The 23,782-nt window shown below is 32.8% G+C and overlaps 1 protein-coding gene across 18 annotated transcripts; it reads left to right on the plus strand.

Moving 5' to 3' along the window:
* The first annotated feature begins 16,533 nt into the window (after positions 1–16,533).
* Positions 16,534–23,532, plus strand: LOC147381413 (uncharacterized). 18 transcript variants are annotated; one of them, XM_086430457.1, is made up of 9 exons: positions 16,534–17,046; positions 18,233–18,473; positions 19,162–19,320; positions 19,397–19,712; positions 19,782–19,845; positions 20,943–20,991; positions 21,534–22,313; positions 22,559–22,678; positions 23,052–23,532. In XM_086430457.1, the coding sequence occupies exons 2-4, from the start codon at positions 18,422–18,424 to the stop codon at positions 19,702–19,704; spliced, it is 519 nt and encodes a 172-aa protein (XP_086286583.1). In that variant the 5' UTR covers positions 16,534–17,046; positions 18,233–18,421; the 3' UTR covers positions 19,705–19,712; positions 19,782–19,845; positions 20,943–20,991; positions 21,534–22,313; positions 22,559–22,678; positions 23,052–23,532. The 18 variants fall into 18 exon arrangements, with proteins under 18 accessions (XP_086286583.1, XP_086286575.1, XP_086286582.1 ...); XM_086430449.1 differs by having other exon boundaries at positions 20,943–22,313; XM_086430456.1 differs by lacking the exon at positions 20,943–20,991.
* Positions 23,533–23,782: the final 250 nt, after the last annotated feature.

The following is a 23,782-nucleotide window of genomic DNA, read 5'->3' on the forward strand; positions in this document are numbered from 1 at the left end:
TCTTTCATCTCATCATACAAAAATATTTATGAGTTTAATTAATTTAATCAATAATTATTAACAATGAATAATTATAGTAAACAATTGATATTTTTTAATAACGTAATTGCACTTACAATTTTCTTAGCAGTAACATCATGTATTGGCACGTTATCATCATTGGTGTGGGTCTTGATAAATAATTCTGTCCAACTAAATGGACCCTTTGTTGGATTTTGCTTTTCCTATTCACATATTAGAAAAGTAACAGAATAGTGATTAGTATAGTTACATATGTAATTGATATATCAAACAAAATAATGATTATATTTATAATCAATAGAACATTAATAAGACTGATATACCTCTTTATGAAGTACACGTGAGAAACTCTTCGAACCAGATGTATGAAGTATCGTCTAGTGGGAATAATTTTTCCGATTAGTAGTACTCCGACACTATATTAAGATCAATTAATTAATAGAAAACTCAACATGTAATGTTAACAAACTAAGTTCTTTTACACAAAACATATATGGCCTAATGCAGAATTCCAAAAATTAATCAGTGTGATTCACTGTTCAAGAGGAATATCATCTAGACAGTTTTAAACTCGAGTCCTATCACCATTAAATACATCATAAATACGAGCCTTCAGTTTGTGCTTATAGTCCTTCCATAACTTGATAAATTTTTTCATTACGTGCTTACAATGTTGAGAATCGATGACAAATTTATCCTAGAAATTAAATAAAAATGTAAAACTATTATAAAAAATTCATAAAAGTATATCGATAAGAAAAAACTTACATAATTATGTCAAAGATATCTAACATACCAAAATAATCTGGCACACCTATTTTTTGGCATCCTTATCAATTATCTTCCATGATGGGATATCTAATCTGAGTAGATGTGGGTCTCTAGCCAAGACACCACAAAAACTAGACAACTTTTGAGCATGCTTACCATAAGTTTGTTTAGTCTTGTTGAAACGTACTTCTGATCTTCGATTAAATTCGATATTAAATATGTTAATGCATCGTGTCGGACCTCGCCTTCTCTTGGAGGACGCTACTAAAGACACCTCATCAACCTTATGTTGAAGTGAGTCCATCTATATTTACAAACAATGTTATAATACAAATATGAATTCAAAATAAAAATTAATTAAATATTTATTGCAAATTTAAGCAGTAAATAATTATTTAAACAATGATATTGTCATACCGATGAACACTTAAATTAAATAATTTATTGCAAAATATGATTTCTAACTTAATAATTTTTAAAATCAGAATGATATGCATCATCAACAACATCAACTGGATATGGAAGTGATTCAGATAGCAAGTGGAGAGGTACATCGATAGTAACCCTCAGTACATCATCTCTAACCCAATTAATATCACCATCATCGCTTATTGCAAAATATGAGCTTTAACTTAGTGATTTTCAAAATCAAAATCATTTACATCATCAATAACATCAACTGGATGAGGAGGCAGTTCAAATAATAAGTGGGGAGGTGCATTGATAGTAACTCCCAGTACATCACATCTCTAACTCAATTAACATCACTATCATTGTTCTTTTCAAAGAGATTTCTATCAAAACCATCACCAAATAAATGGTTCTCCCATATATCGTCTTCATCATTAATAATTTTCTCATTCGTGTCATATAAATCTCTCGATTTAGTCTTTACAACAACATTCCATCCTAAATCAATAGGATCTTCTACATAGAAAACTTGTCGTACTTGTGAAGTTAATGCAAATGGTTCATCTGTGACTTTATCTCCTTGAAATAAAAGTTGTGTGAAGTTGACAAGTGTAAACCCATGATCATTAACCTTTATTCCTTTGTCAATTGTCGTAACATCAATCCAATCGCACTTGAATAATACAAACTTAAGACTGTGAGAGTATGTCAATTCAATTATATATGTTAAACGTTCATAATATATTATTGATCCTATGACGGGTCTTTTATTTTTAGTGCTTACATAAGTTGTAGTTGTTGTAGTAACTACAACACCACTATTTTGACTTTTACGTCCCTTCTTGTTATCCGATACAGGAAATCTAAAATTATTTTGAATATACCCCTTAAATCTTTTCACAAAACTTTGTAAATCTAAGCTTAAGCTCACAATTTCATCTAATACAGTTTTATGTAATTTCTTCAGTAATTATACCTGATTGAAGTGAAAAAGTTAATATTAATATACTACCAAGATAAAACTAATGAGTCATAATCATATTTAATATATTTCACTTACATGATACTTAAACCAACTAGTAAATATTTCATTTTGCAACTTATGTAATTCATTATAATTCTTGAGTGAAAATTGTATTATAAGATAATGCATATGTGTCTACACAATTACAAAACTAAATTACATCACGTACACTTGTGCATAATTTAAATGATTCAAAAAAAAATTTCTTACTTTATGTAACACGTAACATTCTTATTATTGAATAATATGTAGCAATGTGCATATTCTCTTTTCAATTCCCTCAAATAAAATGTAACGACGCCTCCTATCTCACAATTATCAACTATGGATCTTTTAGGCTAAGATTTATTTTGTATATAAGATTTTAATCTATACAAATACCTATATAAAAACAAACATTGTAACACCCCAAATTTTTAATTCGTATCTCGAGAAAAAAATAAATAGTGAAATTTTAAGAAAATCTTAAAAGTGGGACTTAGGGGTAAAACTTTAGAATGTTTCTGATCATTTTTAAGGGAATCTAACCTCATCATTGGATTCAAAATGATCGAAACACATAGTTTAGCCTGTAAGCACACTCAAATGCGAGTCCGAATATAAAAGTTACAAAATCCTCAATTACTGGATCAGACCAAGCTAAAATAGTGACTTTTAGCTAAAACAAGAATTATTAAGATTTAATTTTATCATTGGGTTCGTAACGAAAAATTGTTGAACATGGACTATGTATTTCTCATTTTTGGAGATCAGGAAGTCGAATTATCATCAAAAACGAAAATGACATCAAGTTTAGGGGTCACCTCAGGCCAAAAATGTAAATTTTTTATGGAGACATAATTTGTAGAAATTGACTATACCATTAGATCCAGAACGAAAAATTAGGCGAAATAGAGTATTCATTTGTAAGTTTTGGAGTCCGGATGGTTAAGTTATCGTCGATCAAAATAATTGACAAAATACCGAATTCGTCCCAAATTTTATATAAATAATATTTTTTTTACCTCATCTTCCCCAACTTGTCCATACAACCGCGATAATAAATGAAAATTTTGTTTTTTTTTTTTCTGATCTTCTACCTCAGATCCTTCGCAAACGGCTCGCCGTCGACGACCACCGCAAAAGGAAAAAAGATCCGCAGCTTCGACATCTATAAAACCCACCTAAGAACTCTTCATTTCATCTTCTCTTTCACCCGGTATCATAAAAAATCAGCCATATTTGTATACGAAAATTTTGAAACTTTGACCTCGGATTTCGTCCGTTTCTACCTCAAACCGTCTTCCGACGTAGAAGGGAGAAACGTTCGCAGTCTCAACATCTACAAAACTCACCCAACCTTTTTTTCGTTTCACTTTCTATTTCACCCGATATCGTCAAAAATCAGTCGTATTTATATATAGGAATTTCGAAAACTTCGACCTCGAATTTCATCGGTTTCGGGGTCAAACCGTCCTCCATCGCAGAAGGGAGAAAGGACGACGGCGTCGAGATCTTCAAAACCACCAGGCCAGATTCAAAAAATCAGTCACTTCAAAGTTTAGTTTGTCTCGATTTTCGTGTCGATCGCCTCGATTTCCACGCACGTGCTACGATCCTTTCGCTTAGAGATTGTAAGGAACTCTCAATTTCTATTAATAATTGTAGATTGTTAAAATTGTAATTAGGATTTTATTGAAGATTTTTTTGATGTATTTCTAAAATATAGAATTCTTTTGTTATTTCAAAAATTCACGCCAGAAATTGCATGTTTGATATGTTTAATTGTATTTTTAATAAATTATACGTGGGTAGGGTATTTTAACGAGTTATTTCCATAAATTGGGTCTTGTGCACTGCTCGGACCCCGTTTTGATATGAAATTTGTATTCTTTTTCAATATTATTGATAGAAATAAATTCTATAGTTGAAAAATGTAATTTAATATTCAATGAACTCATATTGAGTTGATAAATATCAGAAAATGAATATTTTATGAAGAGATTGAAAACTGTAAAAAAAAAAAAAAAAAAAAGGGTATGAAACGATAAAATGTCAGAATCACACCTGAGGGATGATGTCTGCATTTTACGTTGTTGTGTTGTGTGCAGGTTGGTGAACAGATATCCAGGGATAATATTGTTAGTTGCATGTTTATTTAAATTTCTGTTAGCGCGAGATGCTGTTTATGTTTCCATTTTGTTATTTATTTTAGGCTGGGTGGCCACACTTGCATGGTAGGAAACTGGATATCTATTCTCAACCTTGTATTGTTAATTTCTCTTTTGTTTTCAAATGAAAATAATATATATATATATATATATATAACTATTTTGTGAGTTGTTAAAGAGTTTGTGAATGCTTGAAGGGATAGTGCGTCATATCATCCGGAGTGGTGTATTATCCTGGGATGTACGGTAGGGACCACCAAGCTCATACGTGGCTTGGGACGCGTATGAGAGTGGAGTCACAACTGGAATCCGGGATATTCCTCTCTATTTTTACCAGTGAACTTGTAATGTAAAGGTGGTCGTATACGAATGGTTTATATATTTGGGAATCACATGCACGCCTAATAGGCATAGATGAAGATGATTAGTCAGTGATCACTAACAATCTATAGTAGTCAAACGTTCTGGCACATCAAAAAGAGACCCATTGCTTACGGTCACGTCAAACGGCCAGTCTGAGCCGGATAAATGATCAATCAAACGTGGTAAGTGCAGCGACCGCCCACAAAATCAGGAACTAAAAACCAAAGAAGAATTGTAACATCATGTCCCGACTGAGAGCGATCCAATCGTGAATCCCAACTCTCTAATTCTAATCTCCACCATTGTATATTATGTATCTATTGTTTATTTTGATATATAAAATGAAATCCATATTTATTGTTTACATTTGGTCAATTAGATTTATATAAAAAGAAAATGTTATAGTGAGTACTGCTGATCGATGTAATGTGAGTTTTAAAATGTTTAGTTGTTCATCCCTGGCTATATGTACCAGTTAATCGTAGTTTCTTCTGTAAAACTTTGTTTATTTTAAAATGATTCAGTATGTTTAATCATTCATGTTAGGAGAGGTTATTGGCAGAAATTGTTGCTTTCTTACTGGGTAACCATTATTATTCACCCTTTCCTTCTCCATTTTTTTAGTTTCAGATTCAGAGTTTGACGAGACAAGTATAGAGCACGAATGAGGATCATCTGGTTGGTCAGATAGAAAACCAGAATTCGTCACTTAGTAAGTACTAGGGTTATACCCCCTAGTGGTGTCAGTTCCCCCAAATAGTCTTATAGATTCTGTCTTGAATGTTAGGATTTTTGTTAGAGTGAGGAATTTTGTATAATCCTGTATTTTGGTTATTCTTCCGTACTATGATCTTTCGTACGTTATTAGATGTATATAAGCTTCCGCTAGTATTATATTTTGTATATGTATGCAGGATTGTATGTCGTTTATCAGGTGCAGATTGAACGCTTTGGAATGCTAACATAAACAGAGGAGACTATGCCGAAATTTCGAGGTGCCACCTAGTACCTCGAGATCTGACATGGGGATTTGTGTTACTGTTTGGCAGGGCGCCACAAACATAATGTATATGAGATAATTGTTTGAAAGTAATTTGAACTAAGATCATAATTATTTTTAATAATACACACCTTTCGATTGGATACATCCAACAATATTGAACATGACCACTTAATATTGTTTCTTTAGCCAAATAGATTGGTAGATGCACCATAATGTCAAAGAATGCATGCGAAAAGATTCGTTCTAAATTGTACTACATGAGCACAATGCGTTTCTCAAGTTGATATAATTTTTGAATATTACATACTTTGCCACGTAATTCATAGAAGAAACTACACAATTCAATGATAACTGTAACGATATTCTTAGACAATGATCGTCTAATAGTCAATGACAATAATTGTTACATTAAATGTGCAAGTCGTGACTCTTCAAACCAGTAATTTTATGCTTTTTCATATTAACACGTCTTGTGACATTGGAAAAGTACCCATCTGGAACCTTCAGACTCTTCAGTACCTTACAAAACAAATATTTCTCGTGTTTGTCCATGGAGAAGCAAGTAGTTAACAAATAAATTTTATTCGTCGTAGACGTTATATGCGGGTGAAATGTGTCCCTCAAGCTTATTTCTCTATAAGTCCAAACTAGTCTTTAAGTTGTCTTTTTATTTACTTTCAAGGTTTATCGATTATATATCACACACAATTTTTTTATGTGCATCACATCAAGATTATGTCTCAATAAATTATTCTTCCAATTATCTAGCATTATGTCATCTTGTGTTTGTCTCAATCGCTTCTTGCCAACTTGTTTCCCAAATTTAAACACAATCCCATTCAACAAATTTATAATGTCATTTTCAAACACAACAAATGGTGAAGTCCTATCTTCTATCGTGCTATCAAATGATCTTTTTTCCTTTCGAAACTTGTGGTGCGATTTTAAAAAATGGCGATGGCCCATGTAACAATGTTTTATTCTTTTATTCAAATATTGACTACATGTATACTTATTGCAAACAGGACAAACAAGTTTCCCTTTTGTACTCCAACCTGATAACATAACCTAACCAAGAAAGTCACTAATGGTCCATATCAAAGTTGCATGCATATGAAAAGTCTTATTTTTTTATGCATCATACGTCGTTATTCCGTATTCCCACAATTTTTTCAATTTTTTCACCAGAGGCCTCATGTAAACATCTATGTCATTTACCCCCTGTGATTCTTATTCTTATTCTTATCATGTTTGACTATTTCATACATATCCATGGGGATAAATTATAAGGAATAAGAATCACAAGCTATGTGTTGTGAAAAATGCTCATAGTCCTGAAAGGATTAAAATTGTCGCTAGCCAATCCAAGTCTTATATTACGATCGTTTGAAACAAATGACAGATTTTGATCGTTAAAATATTTCCATGCTAATGAATCTGTCAGGTGCCTTAAGAAACCATCTTTCATGCGACCCTCGTCATGCCATTTCATGTTAGAAGCAGTTTTGGATGATATAAACAGTCTTTGTAGCCTTGATTTTAAAAGAAAATATCGTAATATTTTAGTCGGACTTATATTCTTCTTATCTCTTGGATCATCTCGTACCATTTTCCATCTTGAAACACTACATATATCACATTCTTGTTTTTCGTTGGTCTCTCCCCAATATATCATGCAATCATTAGGGCATGCATGGATCTTAATATAGTCGAGACCTAAATCTGATATGATCTTTTTTGTCTGACTAAAATTTCCTAGCAATGTCGACCTATCTGGAAGTACCTCCCTCAACAATTCAAGTAACATTGTAAATGATTTGTTACTCCATCTACTAAGACACTTTATGTGAAATAGTTTGATGATGAAAGATAATTTGGTATGTTTTGTACAACCAATATACAACTCTTTCTCTCCATCACATAGCAGATTGTAAAATTTTTTAGCTTATGCATTTAATTCACTGTTTATTGTGTGTATACGACTATCCATATCACAATTTGCGTTGGGGATTCTAAAAATATCATTTAAAAGATCTTTCATTTCATCTCCCATACTTTGCATGTTTGATTCCACATCTGAATCCAAATTTTGTTCTCTCTCTCAATGATCTAATATTTTCACCATAAAAGAACTATCTAATATAATTCTTATTGAATCCAAAATAGATCATATGGTCATATGCATTTTCTTTACTTTGATATAGCATATTGTTACATTTCGGGCATGGACACTTCGACTTCCCATTAACAATAGCTCCATGCTTAAATGCTAACTCAATGAATTCTTTTACCCCTTCAATATATTCTTAGCTAATCCTAAGACATTCAACAAATTCGTACAATCAATATATAAACGGTATGACATTTCCACATTAAACTTAATAAGCTATCAAATATGAACATACCTTATGAATTCAACTCTTGTCCATTAGGGATGTGTTTGTGAATCTAACATCCGTTAAAGAAATCGACACTAAAACGGAGAAATGAGAAAGACTTACATATATTCTAACTTATATATCACAATATTTCTAAATCTTCATACTTGTTTCCAAGTAAAAGACGAGGTTAGTCATCATCCATGAAGTATTTCTAGAATTACCTAAGGTATGAATCAATCAAGTATACCAAACTCATTACTATAACTGAATAATAAGAGGTATAAAAACCAAACATCTATATAACATACCTAATGTTACTTATAAGATCAATGAGAATAGAAATCAACATCACATATAATAAGAAAATTATAAAAGTACCCCCATGAATTAATTAAGGCAACCCACACAGCCAATTATTTGGTCTTATATAGTTTAAAAGTTTTGGAATGTGCTGATTTTGGGTGAGGATGATCTTTATGATGTGTAGATCATCTTCACCAAAAATCAGCCCATTATGAAAATTTTAACACCCTCATAGGCTTACATCCTATTCAAATAAGCATTGAAAAAGCTAATACTTCAGGAGGTCATACTTTTTTTTTTGGCACCTTTTGACTAAGGCATATGCCTTATGAGAATATGTTGTGGTTTATTTATTTATTTATTTATTTCAGTTTTTTGTAGTATTTTACATAATAAGCTTTGTAGTTTCCCATGTTATCATGGTTCAAAGTTTCGTGCCATTTGAATTTTTTTTGGATAAATAAAAGAAAATTTTATTAAAAACAAATAATCCCTTTAAATATATTCTAGAATCATAGATTTTTTGACGCCCCCCTCTAATATATGTCTCCCTACTCCCATAACAAAATTGTAGATCATTTGCCTTGGGATACAAAGAATCATTAATCCTTTTCTTTTGTACCTTGAGGCAAATGATCTACGGTTATGTGATGGGGGCGTATGTCATAATGGGGCGTCATACCATCACGGCTCTAGAAATAATAGAGACAATTCTAAATTGAAACACACTCCAAGTAATTATAATTTAATCGATATAGAAATATAATCATATTGGTAAAAATTTATAAAGAATTCTCTTCAGGTATAAATCATTGAATCCGATAAAAAAAATGATACGAAACTAAGCTAGAGTAAACTATTATAATCCATTGTTTAAATGCTCACAAAACAATTAATAGAAATAGTCAACCATCTGATTTCGAGTTGAGCTATTAGTTCAAGTAGAGAGAAATAAAACAAGAGTCAATTTCAATATTGTAATTACCCAAGGAGATATTTTGAGACAGAACTTGAAAAAAATTATATTAGCCCAAATAAAGATAAATCTGTAGTTGGAACAAGTTATCAACCCCCCTTAGTAGATTTAAATTCTTACTTCAACTTAGATAAAAAAAGAATTCATGAATATGAAGTGATGTTTATGTTTACAAAAAATTAGTGTAGGACTCTTTGAGGGGGTGACTTAGTAATTAGTGAACCACATAGGAGCAAGACTTATGAATCCTATGAAGAATAAATACCAGTGATCTCGTTATCTCTTGTTTTAAGGCTTATATGTTCTTGACATTAAAATTCATAAGAATCGTAAGATTGGATACCATAGTTTGTCACAAAGTTTACATTGATAAGCTATTTCGAATTTTTGGTATTCAAAATTGTTGTTCCCTTGTAGATGTTCTTATAGTTAAAGGAAATGCCTTTATGGAAAGTTAGTATTCCAATAACAAAGTAGAGAAAGAATAAGTTAATGCTAAAAGGATTTTTCTATTTTTGCACTGACACTTTTGTCCCCCATAAGTTAATCAATTTTAAGAAGATTTTGGTGTCTTTGCTTAGTTGAGTAGTTTCATATTTTCGTATTTATACTACTATAAGACCAACTAAGGACTTATTTTGAACCAAATGCTTAGTTGCTTACAAGTACATAATCATTGTTATATATATTGCTTCTAACATAGTTTCTTGTATTTCCACTTCAGTCTCAGGACTTTTAGAAAGTAAGGGACAACTCAAAGTACAATCATGATTAAAATGGGCATGTTAGCTAGGTTAACTATCATGCTTCTAACATTGCTATGGTGTTCTTGTGTTGTTTTTGGAAAGTGTGATCTTGAATATTCAACTTGAATTGATTTACAAGGTACACAATGAGTAAACTTGGCTTACTCTAGCTTAGTTTGGATTGAGTTATTGATCAAAATATTAATTTAGTTTCTGATTGAGTTATTGTTGCATAGATATGCATATAGTTCACCATGAAGGTGACCAATCAAGTTGTTTTATGACTCTCACATCGATTTAGTTGAGTTAAGTCACCTCAAATTGACTCATTGAGTTTTACAGTTGTGATTCAATACATTTTTTGTTTAAGAAGATGTGATTTAACACATAGATGTATTGCTTACATTAACATAGTTTTCTTGTTTAATTTTTGATCAAATTGTGTACATGAATTATAGTATTGATTATTATTATTATTATTTTGGGTGGGGGGCTAGATTTTTACCAAACAGAATTGAAGAGAGAATATGTAGAAATCAGTTTTTAGAAAAAACTTAGGCAAACGAATGTTTGGAATCTAGTAGGTGAATCTCATGCTTATTTTCCCTTCTATAGTTTACAGTCCAATATTTCAAACTGCAAACATGCAAGAGTCTGTAATGCAAAAAAGTTTTGGTTGCTAGTATATGGGGGCAATCCAATTGGAATTTCCAACCTAATGTGTTTTCTATTCATTTCAATCAGAATTTGGTCATTCTATTTTTAGTTCCTCCCATTAGTGAGAATTTTTTATGTGATGTTTCTTGATTTCATTTCTCGTTTCCATCTATGGAAAAAAATAAAAATAAAATAACTTTCCAACTTTTCTTATAACAATAATAGAAAACAATACTACTAATCGAGTAACAACAATAGAAATTTCCATAAGTAAAATTGAAAATAAGACAACTACTAATTCAGTAACAACAATAGAAACTTCCATAAATGAAATTGAAAACAAGACAACCACTAATTACAACTATTTGCACATTCCATTAATCAATAGCAACTAAAACACATAAAAGTGCACACACATATTTGAACAACAAGAATATAATACAACTCAGCTGCAAGCTGCGAGTCTTATACATGTATTTGCAACTTAGTTGCAAGTTGCATGTATTGTTAATAACAAAAAAAAAAAAAATTACAAAATCAGATTTGTACTTCCCTAACTTTATCAAGAAAATTATATTGCCAATAAACAGCTCAATAATGTTTATACCATAATAAAGCATTTAGTTATAAAAAACGAGAGAAGTAAGATAAGGTACAAATTCATCTTACACTTTCTTATGGATTGTTCAACAAATTCAATAACTCCCACTCAATAGATTTCAAATATTGGGATAAAAAACACCCAATTTGATGAACAAAATATCTTTAAAAATCCAAATTTTTTTCACTTTGATTACAAATTCAAGACAACCTTTTGTGTTGATAGTGTTGTAATTCATACTTATTTTTTTAATTGAAATGGGCCAATATAATAGTTAGTATTAGTGATATATAATCCTATTATATGCCATAACCAAGGTATATGAATTGGCGTATAGCCACTTTTGATGTAAGTGTTCAGGAGAAAAAAAGAATATTATATTATATACTGCACCGACTTTTACTAAGAGCACCCCAATTCATACAAAGACTAGGCAAATGTAGGGGTGCTATTAGTAAAAGTTGGTGTGACAATAGAATCTTTCAAAAATAATTGGGTTATTTTTTTCATATTCTGAAAAACTAATTTTTAAAATCTACAATCTCATTTGGCTTTACTGATTTTTGGAAATTGATTTTAGAATCTAGAATCATAATGGTGCCAATGAAAAATATTATACCCAAGCAAGCAAAAATATGAAAATAAGAAAGAAAAAAGAAACAAGTTTCCAAAATAATATATTATTTTCAGATCTGATCCAATAAAAATATAGATTTTTTTTATTGATCCCAATTTGATATTTATTTGATTTGATGAAATATATTTAAGATTTAATGTACATTACATATATAAATATCATCTATATATTTTATATTCAAATACATTATAAAATTTTATATTCAAGCACTTCCAATTTTCTCAAAAAACAACACAAATTACTATCAAACAAAAGAAAATAAAAAGAAATATAAAAAAATAAAAATAAAAATGAAAAAGAAGCAAAAAAGGGTTTGAGAAGAGGGGTGACTACTTACATGATATAGAGAGAATAGTACAATGAAAGTTTAGGAGATTTGGTTCTTTGGGATCAACCAAATACTGTAAATCAAATTTTCTGAAAAAAAATTTAAATAAATTCAAATTAGTGTTGTACTCTGACGATAAAAAAAAATCATTCAAAACCAATTGATACAGAGAAAAAGAGAAAAAAATACAAAAAGTATATGTTCTAACTCTCAACAGATTTGGATTTTGAAAAAAAACCCTTCTTTCTTTTTCTTTTTCTTTATCTTCTTCTTCTTCTTCTTCTTCAACCTTGAGAAATCGTTAGAGAATGGGAGCATTAGAGAATGGGACGGAGATATATAGTGGGAGTGGGAGAAAGGGAGGAAAGAGAAGAGGAAACATAAAACTTACCACCAAATTGAAAACCGCGAAGGAGCCATATTGAAGACGCTTCGATTCTTCATCTCTGTAATGGTTAAGCCTCGATTTGGGGTTTCTAATGGCGGTTCACAAAATGGTCGTTGGAAACGCCTTGCAAGGATCTATTGTATTGCCTATCTCGATGATTCATGATAATCGCCTCAGATTTTGCGATTAAACTACTTCCTTTGAGCCTCGCTTCTTCTTTCTACAGAGACGTTTCTCTTGGAAACGCTTCCAATCGATCTACGTTGGTTCTTCCACGGCGTTTCCTTCAAAAATGCCTCCAAAACCTTATTTCATTCAGCTTATCTCGACGCTTCAATGAAACCACCCTAATTATGAGCTTCTAAAAGCCCTAGTTTTTGTAGTGATATATGAAAAATATTTGGCACCCTACTATTTACCCTACGTGTTTTGTGAGAAGATCATCTTTACCAAAAATCAGCTCATTCTAAAACATCTAGCCCCATGTTTACAAGTTCAAGAATCATGGACTATCCATTTTTTGTAAACCATTTTTTATGGGGGTTAGAAGTTCGGAACGATAGAGATCATTCTCACCAAAAATCAGCCCATTACAAAACTTCTAACCCATGTAAGACAAAACACATAGGGCAAAACATAGGGTAAATAACCCACCCATGGGTTGCCTAAGTGGTAAGGGCGAGCACGTGAAGTGTGGGTTAGGCACACGTCACGGGTTCGATTCCCCTCTTGGGTTTTTCTCATGATTTAACTGGGGGACCATGGCGACGGGTTTCTGTGGTAGTGCTCCCCGAGATTAGTCGTGGTGCGCACAAACTGGCCTACACACTCGGTTAGCAAAAAAAAAAATAGGGTAAATAATAGGATGCCGAACATGGCCCTATATAATAATAATAATAATAATAATAATAATAATAATAATAATAAAACATTAAATATTTATTTTAATTTATTCCATGCTTTCAATATAACGTGTTCTTAAATATAATTATATGATGGTAAAAAAGTTTACTCAATGATATATCTTTTGTTTAAAACAACACACTACTGAAAATATAAAAAAACTATAATATTTCATATTTCTATATTTATGAAATCTTATTATATATCAAATCCTATATTAAAAATTAATATTCATGAAAAAAATCACAAACAACCATAAGGATATAACAAAAGTACTTAGTTTTTGGTTTTTTGCTTTTTGTTTCTTGAAAAAAAATGTGAAGAAATTTAAAACATAAAAATATGTTTAAAACATTAAAAAATGGTCTTTAAAAAATAGAAGAACTGATCATATTTTTATTATTTTAGTCCCTTGAGGTACAAGATGTGTTTTAAATTCGTTTTTTTTTCCCCTTCAAATAACACTATTTTTTCTGACTGGTTAAATGGCTCATAGATAATGGATTTTTGTTAGAAAAATCAAGAGTTTGAAGTAGATGAATATTTTGAATAAAAATTAGGCATGTTTTGATGGTTTTGGGGATGCAAATCAAGAATTTAAAAATTAGAGTTGCTAGCTGCCCTTGATGCATTTTTGGCATAACTGGGTCGAGTTTCTGAGTGACTCATCCAAGTTTCCTATTTGATTCGACAAGTTGGTTCTAGCAAGTTTAGTGAAGTCGACTCAGCCGAACTTTGAGTTGACGTCACGTCTTCTAAAGTTGGAAAATGCTGAATTAATATCAACAGTAACATCGTCTGGGACATTGCTGACGTGGATGCATCTATAGAATCATAGAGGCTTTTCATCGAGATATGAGAGAGAAGCATCTATGACTCTTGAAAGTTATATGTAGACACCTAATTGTGAAATGAAAGTATCCCATTTAGCGGGACGAGTCATGCTGGGGTAACACAGACTTTACTGTGATTCTCACAATTCTGACGTGGACATGAAAATGCTGAAATGACACAGTATTTATTACGATTCTCACAAATCTGACGTGGGATGTGCACATAATCATAGATGTGTTTCCTCGTGATACATGTAAAAATCATCTATGATTATGTATGCATGTCCACATCAGAATTATGAGAATCATAGTAAATCTTGTGTCACCCCAGCATGACTCCAACATAAATTCCAATCTGTTTACAAAGTCAATAAAACTGTGGCCTAGTTAGTCAAAAGACCATAGGGTGAAAATCGATTTTGCCCCTGTAAGAAGTGCGGAAGCTGAAAAGTATCTTAGTTTGAAAATATGGGTGATTTAGACATCGGTTGACATGTTTAGGTCAATATTTGAGATATGTCCCTATGTTGTGAAATTGATGATATAAGTCCCTTGACCTTGGTCTTATCTTATTGACTAAAAATGACATAAGCACCATCATCTTCAAACTATAATAAAAAAAAGTCGCGCTAAAATGTGTGCGATCTGTACATGGTTGACGTGGCAAGTGCACCATACTTGAATCCTATCGAGTGAAATGTTGCATAATTTTCTATGTTAGAACAGGTTGTGAATAATTCTGATCTTGATCATATTGAGAAGGATGACATAAAGATAGTTGTCGTCTATATCAATCTCGTCTCCTAAGAGCACGGAAGCCAATAAATCATTTTCAACCGATAAACCGTGAAGCTCGAAAAGAAAAATTTTATAGAAACCTTTTTGAAAATCAAACACAAACAAAGTCATTGTCAAAGCAACATTTTCAATTAATTACACATGAAATTCGAAAAGAAGAAGCTACACACATCATCTTTACTTTTCGTACTTGACTGTTAATCAGAGAAAAATACTGAAATTTGTATTCTTATTTCCATCAAAATTAATAAAATTATTTACGATCTTGTTTCACAAACTCGAGGTAGATTTGTAAAATTTGTTGTCAATAGTATATTTCTTAATAATGTGGGAACTTAAGTCTAAATCATCCTAAGAGGATGCGGTCTTAAAAATAATAAATATTTACCACAACAGCCAAAATCTAACTTTGGGAAAAGGTAATTATAAAAGTAGCCAACAAATTAACAAGGGCAACCCACACCAAAGCCGATTTGTTTTGTCTTATACAATTTCGAAATGAACTAATTTTTGGTGAGGATAATCTCCATGACAAGGAGATTATCCTCTCCAAAAATCAGCCCATGCCATTCCAAAACTTCTATCCCCATCACAACTAGTTTAAAAAAAAAAAATAATAATAATAAAATAAATAAATGGACGATTTACGATTTTTGAACTTGTTTTGATGGGATTAGAAATTTTGAAATGGGCTGATTTTTTGTGAGGATAATCTCCTTATCATAGAGATAATCCTCACAAAAAATCAGCTTATTTTGAAACTTTAACACATATAAGTCAAAATAATTCGGCTTTGGTGTGGGTTGCTCTTACTAATTCGTGGGGTGTTTTTATAATTACCCCTTGGGAAATACTTTAGTACATGAGATGTCTAAGTAATTACATCCATGAGTTGGTAAATTCTCCACAAAAAATGGCCTGATTGGTTCTTTATTTATTTTTGATTCTTGATAATTTTATTCGCCAAGTGACATACTCAATTGACTCCTTGACGTGGACAAGTTCGGGAACTATAGATTTGTACATCTCGGGATACATGGCTCCCTCAGGATACACTTTTTTATGGGAAAGTGCAATCTTGTATCCCGAGGAGTATAGATCTATGGTTCCCGAACTTGTCACGTCATGGAGTCGATTGAGTATGCACTACGTGAAAATCGTCAATATTGGAAAAGAATTTGTTGGGCGTGGCCCGACGAATTTTTGAAGTGAAATTCCGCGGCCATGGGCCCACGAATTTTGAGTATTTTAACTCATATAAACACGGGTCGAATTTTTCACCTCTCTCTCTCGATTGTTGCTCTCCCTCTAGTTCGATCTCTCTGTCTCTCTTCCTCTCGATCTCTCTGTCGCTCTTCTTCTCGATCTCTCTCTCTCTCTCTCTCTTCCTCGATCTGATCTCTCGCTCTCTATCTCCCTTCGATCTGATCTCTCGCTCTTTATTTGATCGCTCGATATCTCTCTCCGTCTCGAAGTGATCTTGATCTATAAACATTTAAAATGATAGAGTGAAGTAGAAGCCATTAACCTAAGTATCGAAGTCACTCTCGAAATTTCTCAGGTTGGTGGATCCATAATGCTGTTCAGGTTGTTGAAGATAAGATCTAGGGTTTCTGATTCTACAAGTTCTTCGATCTCAGAGCTAAGTCGAAGCTAGATCTATTGAACTTGTTGAAGGATCTAAAAGCCCCCACAAGCTTTGCTCTATGTCGCGAAGGTCACTGATGGAGCCCCCAACATACTTTCCAAGATGTATAAATCTCTCTCTCTCTCACACACACACATTCACTTTAGATTTCATTAATTGAATCGTTGGATCTGTTGTTTAATTGCTACTGAGTACATCAATTTGATCTTTTTTTATTGTTTTTGAATTCTTATGGATGTAGTGAGGTGGTGAGGTTGTTGATTCTCAGTTTACATGGTTGGGACAGGTTTTCTTGAATTTTACAAATCAATTGCATTCATAGGAAGAAATCCAACCATGTAAACTTAGCTTCTGTATGGATTTATTGGATGTTTCTACTCTAAATAAGTAGACTTTCTTGGATTACTTCTATATTTGTTTGTGGATTAGTAGGCCTAGTTATTCAATTTCCATTTACGGATAGAACTCATATTATTTCTTTAAATATACCATACCAACTCAACATTTAGATAAATTTTAAAATAACAGAAACTATTAATTATAGAACAAATAACAACTTTCATTTCCTCTGATCTCATTACATATTCTGCATCTCACTCGCTTATTTTAAACTTTATTAGATTGCCTTCTACCATCACAACTACAACTTCTATTCATCCTTTGGAGCTGACCCACCAGCTTCAACAAGCTGCTTAATCTGATTCACTAGCTACAATCAATAAAGAGAACAATAAGAGTTATTATAGAGAAAAACAGATTTATTTACAAAGTTGGGTTTCAGTAATACCTTGATCTACTCACCGAGACTAGATATTTGTTTCATGTTTTCTCTTTACTTTTGTTTTTGTTTCTTTTGTTTTCTACTTCTTGTTTGATTATGTATTTTATCTTTCCATATGAATGGGGGACCCAATGAGGATGTGATGTTTGGTAGCTTGAACTTTAAACAAAATATTAGCCTGATTAGTAACTTTTTTGTTTTCTACTTGTTGCTTGATTATGTATTTTTATCTTTCCATATGAATGGGGAAACCCAATGAGGATGTGATGTTTGGTAGCTTGAACTTTAAACAAAATATTAGCCTGATTAGTAACTTTTTTGTTTTCTACTTCTTGCTTGATTATGTATTTTATCTGTCCATATGAATGGGGGAACCCAATGAGGATGTGATGTTTGGTAGCTTGAACTTTAAACAAAATATTAGCCTGATTAATAACTTTAAAATATTTTATTTTATTTTATTTTTGTTGATTGGAATATATTTCATCAAAGAGATTTCTATATACTAGGTTTCCAACAAGCATTATGCTCCTCAAAGGTGGGTGAGGGTGTGGTTGGCAGAGTCAAAGGTGGCCTTGCGAGGAATGCAGGGTCGCGTGCCTGAATAATTGTTCTTGTATGGCTTACACTAGTCGTATATTACTCGAGGAAGTATTGGCTGTGTGATCTGGTTCGGTGACCTTATTGATATCAAAAAGATGAATGTTGCTGGACAAGATCTTTACATTCGAATGGCGGCTTCTGAACTAGGTATGGATGCGTTCTTGTTTTCTCTTAATCCCAATTGTTTTCTAATGTGACAGTGTTGGAGGAAATCTCTATCTCCAATTTTCTGCTTCAAAGCTTTCTAATTCTGAAGGTAAGAAGACAAGAAGGTTTAGTTGGGTTATAAGTATATTAAGTGTGTCAAATTCTCCTCACAACCATACCATATTATGGAAACTACCCAAGAAAGAATAAATGATTTATGCAACTATTCTTCTCATTAGAGCTGTACCATATCCTTTGGTTATCTGAATTGTGGGATTGCATAAGAGATTTGAAAGCATGTACGATCATGGCCATATGACGACTTGAATCATCTCCATGTGGTCTAAATTTATAATTGTCTACTCCCCCTCAAACTGGGCTGCAGAGTTGGATAGAGAGGACTTGTTTGTCCCTCAATAGCTCTACTCGATGTCGTGGGAGAGGTTTCGTTAGTGAACACTCTCATCACTACTCGACATAGTGATGTGAAATGTTATTTTCCATTTTTATTCTGTTTGCATATTGAGCCTAGCAATCCTTTTTTTTCTTTTAATGGAGAAGTAATTGAAGGAATTCTAGAATAAACGAGGAAATCTCTCCAGCCATTTTAACATCCTCCTTTCTTTTTGACATTATTTGATGTGTGATGGTTATTCTTGGACTAACAAAGACTTAGTGGTTGGTTCAGGAAACAAGATTCCCTCATCAACTGAAGGAAAGAAGACTTCGGTTTCAGATTCGGGAAATAGGCATATATGGGCATTTGTTACAGTGCCCATTCTTATAACAATGTTTATCTCAATATCCTTCATGTGTCACGTATGGAGGAGAAAGCTCAAATCAAAAGGTAAGGATATCATTTTGGCAGCAAATGAAGAATCAATTTCCTTGCTTAGGAAGTAATGTCCATCTATTTGAAACAGAGAAGGAAACAAACCAGGATTTGTTATTGTTTGATTCGTCTATTGGCTCTAAAGCTACAACTAATGGACGCACTGATGTAAATAAACTTGGGAAAGGTGGGAACAACGCTGTAGAGTTGCCGTTATTCAGTTTTGCAAGCATAGCTGCAGCTACAGATAACTTCTCTGCTACACCTTACACCGTGTTAGCTTTCAAGACCCATCTCAAGGCATTTCCAATGCCTGAAAAATACTATCTCGGACTAGATCAGGCATGCAAGCAAGGCATTCGGAGAAGATTTGTCATCCCCAACCATGGGTACAAGTAATAGTAAAGGTGAGATGAATGTCCCGAGGTTAAGGTTCATTAATCAGAGCCTTCATAACCAAAAGTAAGACCTGACAGGGTTCTTGGGTTATAATGAACCTGGTACTACAAAGTTTAGGAGCTTCTTGCAACGGTGTTTAAGGTATGGATTAGTCATCATTTTATTTAACTCCTCGTCAATAGCCTTCACGTTTTAATACAAGACCCAAAGTGTTTTTTCCCAACATAACTCTTAATATAATACTGATTTTATAACTCAACTTAATAGGATAACTCAAAATCTCATTGATCTGGACTATAGATTTTTTTTCCTTGGATGACTGCACATATTTTATGGGGATGTGCAATGATGTATCCCAAGAGAAAAAATCTATGGTTATGACAGGGTACATGTCACCAGGTTGAGTTACAGAATCATCACACCTTTTAATAAATAGTATCGGGACATGGTTGATCCAATATAGGTGATTATGAAATTGGATCCTTATTGGGACCCAATCCATGGCAAACTTATCGGATTGAAATGGATTGGGGCATTAGTTCTGATCCGATCCATTGATAGCCTAATCAAAGCTTTCCTCCTATAAGATCATGATACCTAAGATCAAATGATTCAATCAATGAGGAACACTTGTCATTGTGGTTGGACGAAGTCAAAGCTACAGCCCCAGTCCGGACATTTGAGCCTTAGATTCCACCTATATTTAGCAGAAAATTAACTAATGTTGTCCAAGGTAGGCAGTTCAGTTGATCAAACAAAGTTTTTATGATATAAGAAGCAACAAATGAAAATTTATTATATAATGGTTTCAGTATTATTTTCTTGTAAAGAATCAGTAGGCTTTTACATTGCCTCAGCCAAGTTAAATCCAGGAAATTGACAGATTAACTCCAGTAACTTAGGCCAGCTTTCTGTGAAACAATTTGATAATGAGGGGATTTAAAGTTTCAAGGGTTTGAATTACATTTTGCATTAAGCAGAGTTTAATGATGTTAGTCAGCATACAATGCTCTGGTAACATCCACGCTATTTTGCTTAATATCTTAACTAACAAACCCTCCTTATCAAGTGTATAGAAATGCACTAGCTAAGACAGGTTCTGGAAACAACACCTTCTTAATTACCAAATTAAAAAAAAATTGTCACCCAAAATTTCCTGCATTTTCTTCAACAATGACCAGTGGCAATGGTTTCCTCCATGTTCTATTTTATGAACTTATCTGTGTTCTTTTCTACAGTGGTGGGCTGCGGCTGAAGCGTGACATATTAAATCTTTAAAAGTTTAGGGTACTTACTAGCTATGTTAGCTATTCATGGTTTGATTGCTTGTTCGTGTGTGTTTATCATCTCTCAAAGGGAGTTCAGCTATGTGAAATGGACAGATATGGCATGTCTTACATAGTGGCACTGATAAGTCACATGTTGGCTTGTCCATACATATGTACTATGATATACTTCTAGCTATATTTAATGTGTTTCTAAGTGTGTCAACATGCATATGCATGTTAAACATTCATATCTGTCTCTGTCACATAGGCATTCAACATGCTCCAAGCCTGTTGGACATGCATGCCTTGAGGAGGTATCTTTGAGACTCAAAGTAAAGATAAGAAGTTGGTACATTTCCATCTGGACAAAACATATCAGTAAGGAAATCTCAATTTTCTTATGCAACATTTCTCTTTGCTGAATTTCTTCTTCTTTTCATACAGAAGAGGTAGTCCTGTTAATATATGGGATGATGGGACATCCATTTCACTATCATTAAAGGGCGTCTGATAGTCGATGTTTCTTGTTTTCTAATTGGTGGTGGGTTACTTTGATTGCAGGTGCCAGGTATGGTGAATGTTGATTTTGCCGATGTGCGAGCCATTATGGCAAATGCAGGTTCATCTCTAATGGGAATAGGAACCGTGACAGGTACTCAAAAGGATTTGTTTTCCCCTAATACTCTTAAGATATGTTGTTAGTTAGTGAAGCCTGTGCGAATGACAATACCACAGACATGGGTTCAATGCCCACATTCACCCTTTCTATCAAAATGACAAAATCATGTCATACGCATAGCTCATGATTTGTAGTAGATGTTATTTTTTCCTTATAGGTACAGATGTTATTGTTGAAGAAGGCAAAGGAGTTAAGTGAGATGATTTTGAGTAAGAAAAATAGAGAAGAAGAGATGGATATGGTGATGATTATTTCTTACTAGTTTACTATTCTTATAGGAAACATGAAATGAAGAAGTTGGGATCAACTTCTCAAGACTCAATTTTTGTATGTTTTGATTTCTTTCAAGATGAGGTTTGATGGTTCATGAGCACTTTGCAACTTATTGCTCTGTTTGGTTCTCTTTTTCCAATAACATGGCCACTCAATTTCTGTTAAGCTGTTGGTTTGGTTTCATGAGGTCTTTTCGGTGTGAGTCGATAATCTTTCTACAATTCCCTTTATATTTTCCAATGTATTGTGCAAGATGGTTTCCATGATTGCTTGTTTTCTATTTTGTAGTTCTTCACAACCAAGCCATATGCGTGTGAGCCCTCAAACCTCCCACAATATCCTCCAAGCAAGGAAATGGACGCTAAGCTATGGGATGAAGAAGTTAGAAGGTCTGTGGGTGACTAAATTTACATTATTTGCCTATATTCCAATACTAGTAGCTTTCTTAATAATTTCTAAAATAGTAAAAATTACATTTTAACTAAAAAAATTTCTAAAGCTTCCATGTAGGGAGGCCTTAAATTCCATGTCAACCATTTGATGAGATATTAGTTGTATTTATATATAGGTCTCTTGCTCATACTTTATTCATGCTGGTAACCCAAATCATAGTTGTGGGCTTGTGGCTGTGTAGGCTGAGAGCAGATGGTGACAAGCCAATGGTGTTGGTGTGAAGAAAAGTCACTCGCGTGATCAAGCTACAAGGGCATTTCCTACTCCCAAAGTGAATGCAGAGCTTCAACCCAATCTTGATGTATGCTAGATAAGAATCCTTTAATTATCAAAATTTTTTTTTTTTGGTTTGATGAGTAGGTTTCGATTACAGAAAAATACTACATGACATATTCTGAACAACCAACATTTCATTGATTGGTTATAGTTTTCCTTTTGTTCCAAAGAAACAATAGAGGGGATAAAAATAAGAGCTGTTCAAAATGAATTTTAAATTTTGAACTTAAATAGTGGAAATCAAAGTAACAATAAGTTATTTGAAATCCATTTTGTTATCTTCAAAATAAATGTAAATGTCTGTATAACTGATGGTTTTTTTTTCTTGATTATGCTATATTTAATGAAGTTATTCTATAAATTTTAAGTTTGTTCAATGTATTTGCTTTCTTTCTCAGAGGCGACAACGTCTAATTACACATGAAAATGCAAAGATCAAAAGTGAGAAGTTTCCTCCCTCCACCATACTAGGATGGAACACCTGGCTTCCCCTTGGGTTCCTCACATCACATTGATCCTTCCTTTGATAAGTATCCACCAGATGACTCTTTCAGCTCCATGACCTTCATGTACCCTAAAGAACCGGTGCAAACATGGTTTGGTCCATTGGTGGAACGTATTGTAGTGGGTGCTTCAATACGGAAGAAGCAGACTACGGGTGATACACGTGTACCTTCCTAACTACATATGAAAGTATCTCTAAAAGATAAGAGTGGTGTTTGTGTCAAAGGGAAAGCAAACATGCCGTGACCAATTTTTTTATTTTTGATTAATCTTGTATTTTAGTACCTTTTTTGTACCAAATTATTGAAAGAATATTTGTGATGAATGTAATGATCCGTTTTTTTAAATTATAAATTCAGAAAAATAATTTCTTTTATTATAAATAGAAAAACGATTGATTTTTTTTATTGCTATTTCGTTTATTGTGATTGGTGAATTAGAGGACTGCCCTATTGTTTGTTAAATCTTCATATTCGACGGATTTTTTTTGTTTTTTTTAAGCTTATTTTCTCCAATAATTTGATAGTTCAGGGCCGTCAAAAAAAAAATTCTACAAGAAAATATTTGATAGGCATATTTGACAGAATGGTCCGTCAAATTTCTCAAAATTTGACGGGCCGAGACC

This window comes from Akebia trifoliata, unplaced genomic scaffold (assembly GCF_017979445.1).
Source record: "Akebia trifoliata isolate Shusen 1 unplaced genomic scaffold, ASM1797944v1 Contig00504, whole genome shotgun sequence".
Taxonomy (NCBI): domain Eukaryota; kingdom Viridiplantae; phylum Streptophyta; class Magnoliopsida; order Ranunculales; family Lardizabalaceae; genus Akebia; species Akebia trifoliata.

Bases quoted from the DNA above. Each gene is read 5' to 3' on its own strand.
- LOC147381413 (XM_086430444.1), top strand. From the start codon at position 18,422: ATGAATGTTGCTGGACAAGATCTTTACATTCGAATGGCGGCTTCTGAA. The intron at 18,474-19,161 runs GTATGGATGCGT...TGGTTGGTTCAG, and splicing joins AATGGCGGCTTCTGAACTAG to GAAACAAGATTCCCTCATCA. The intron at 19,321-19,396 runs GTAAGGATATCA...TATTTGAAACAG, and splicing joins GAGAAAGCTCAAATCAAAAG to AGAAGGAAACAAACCAGGAT.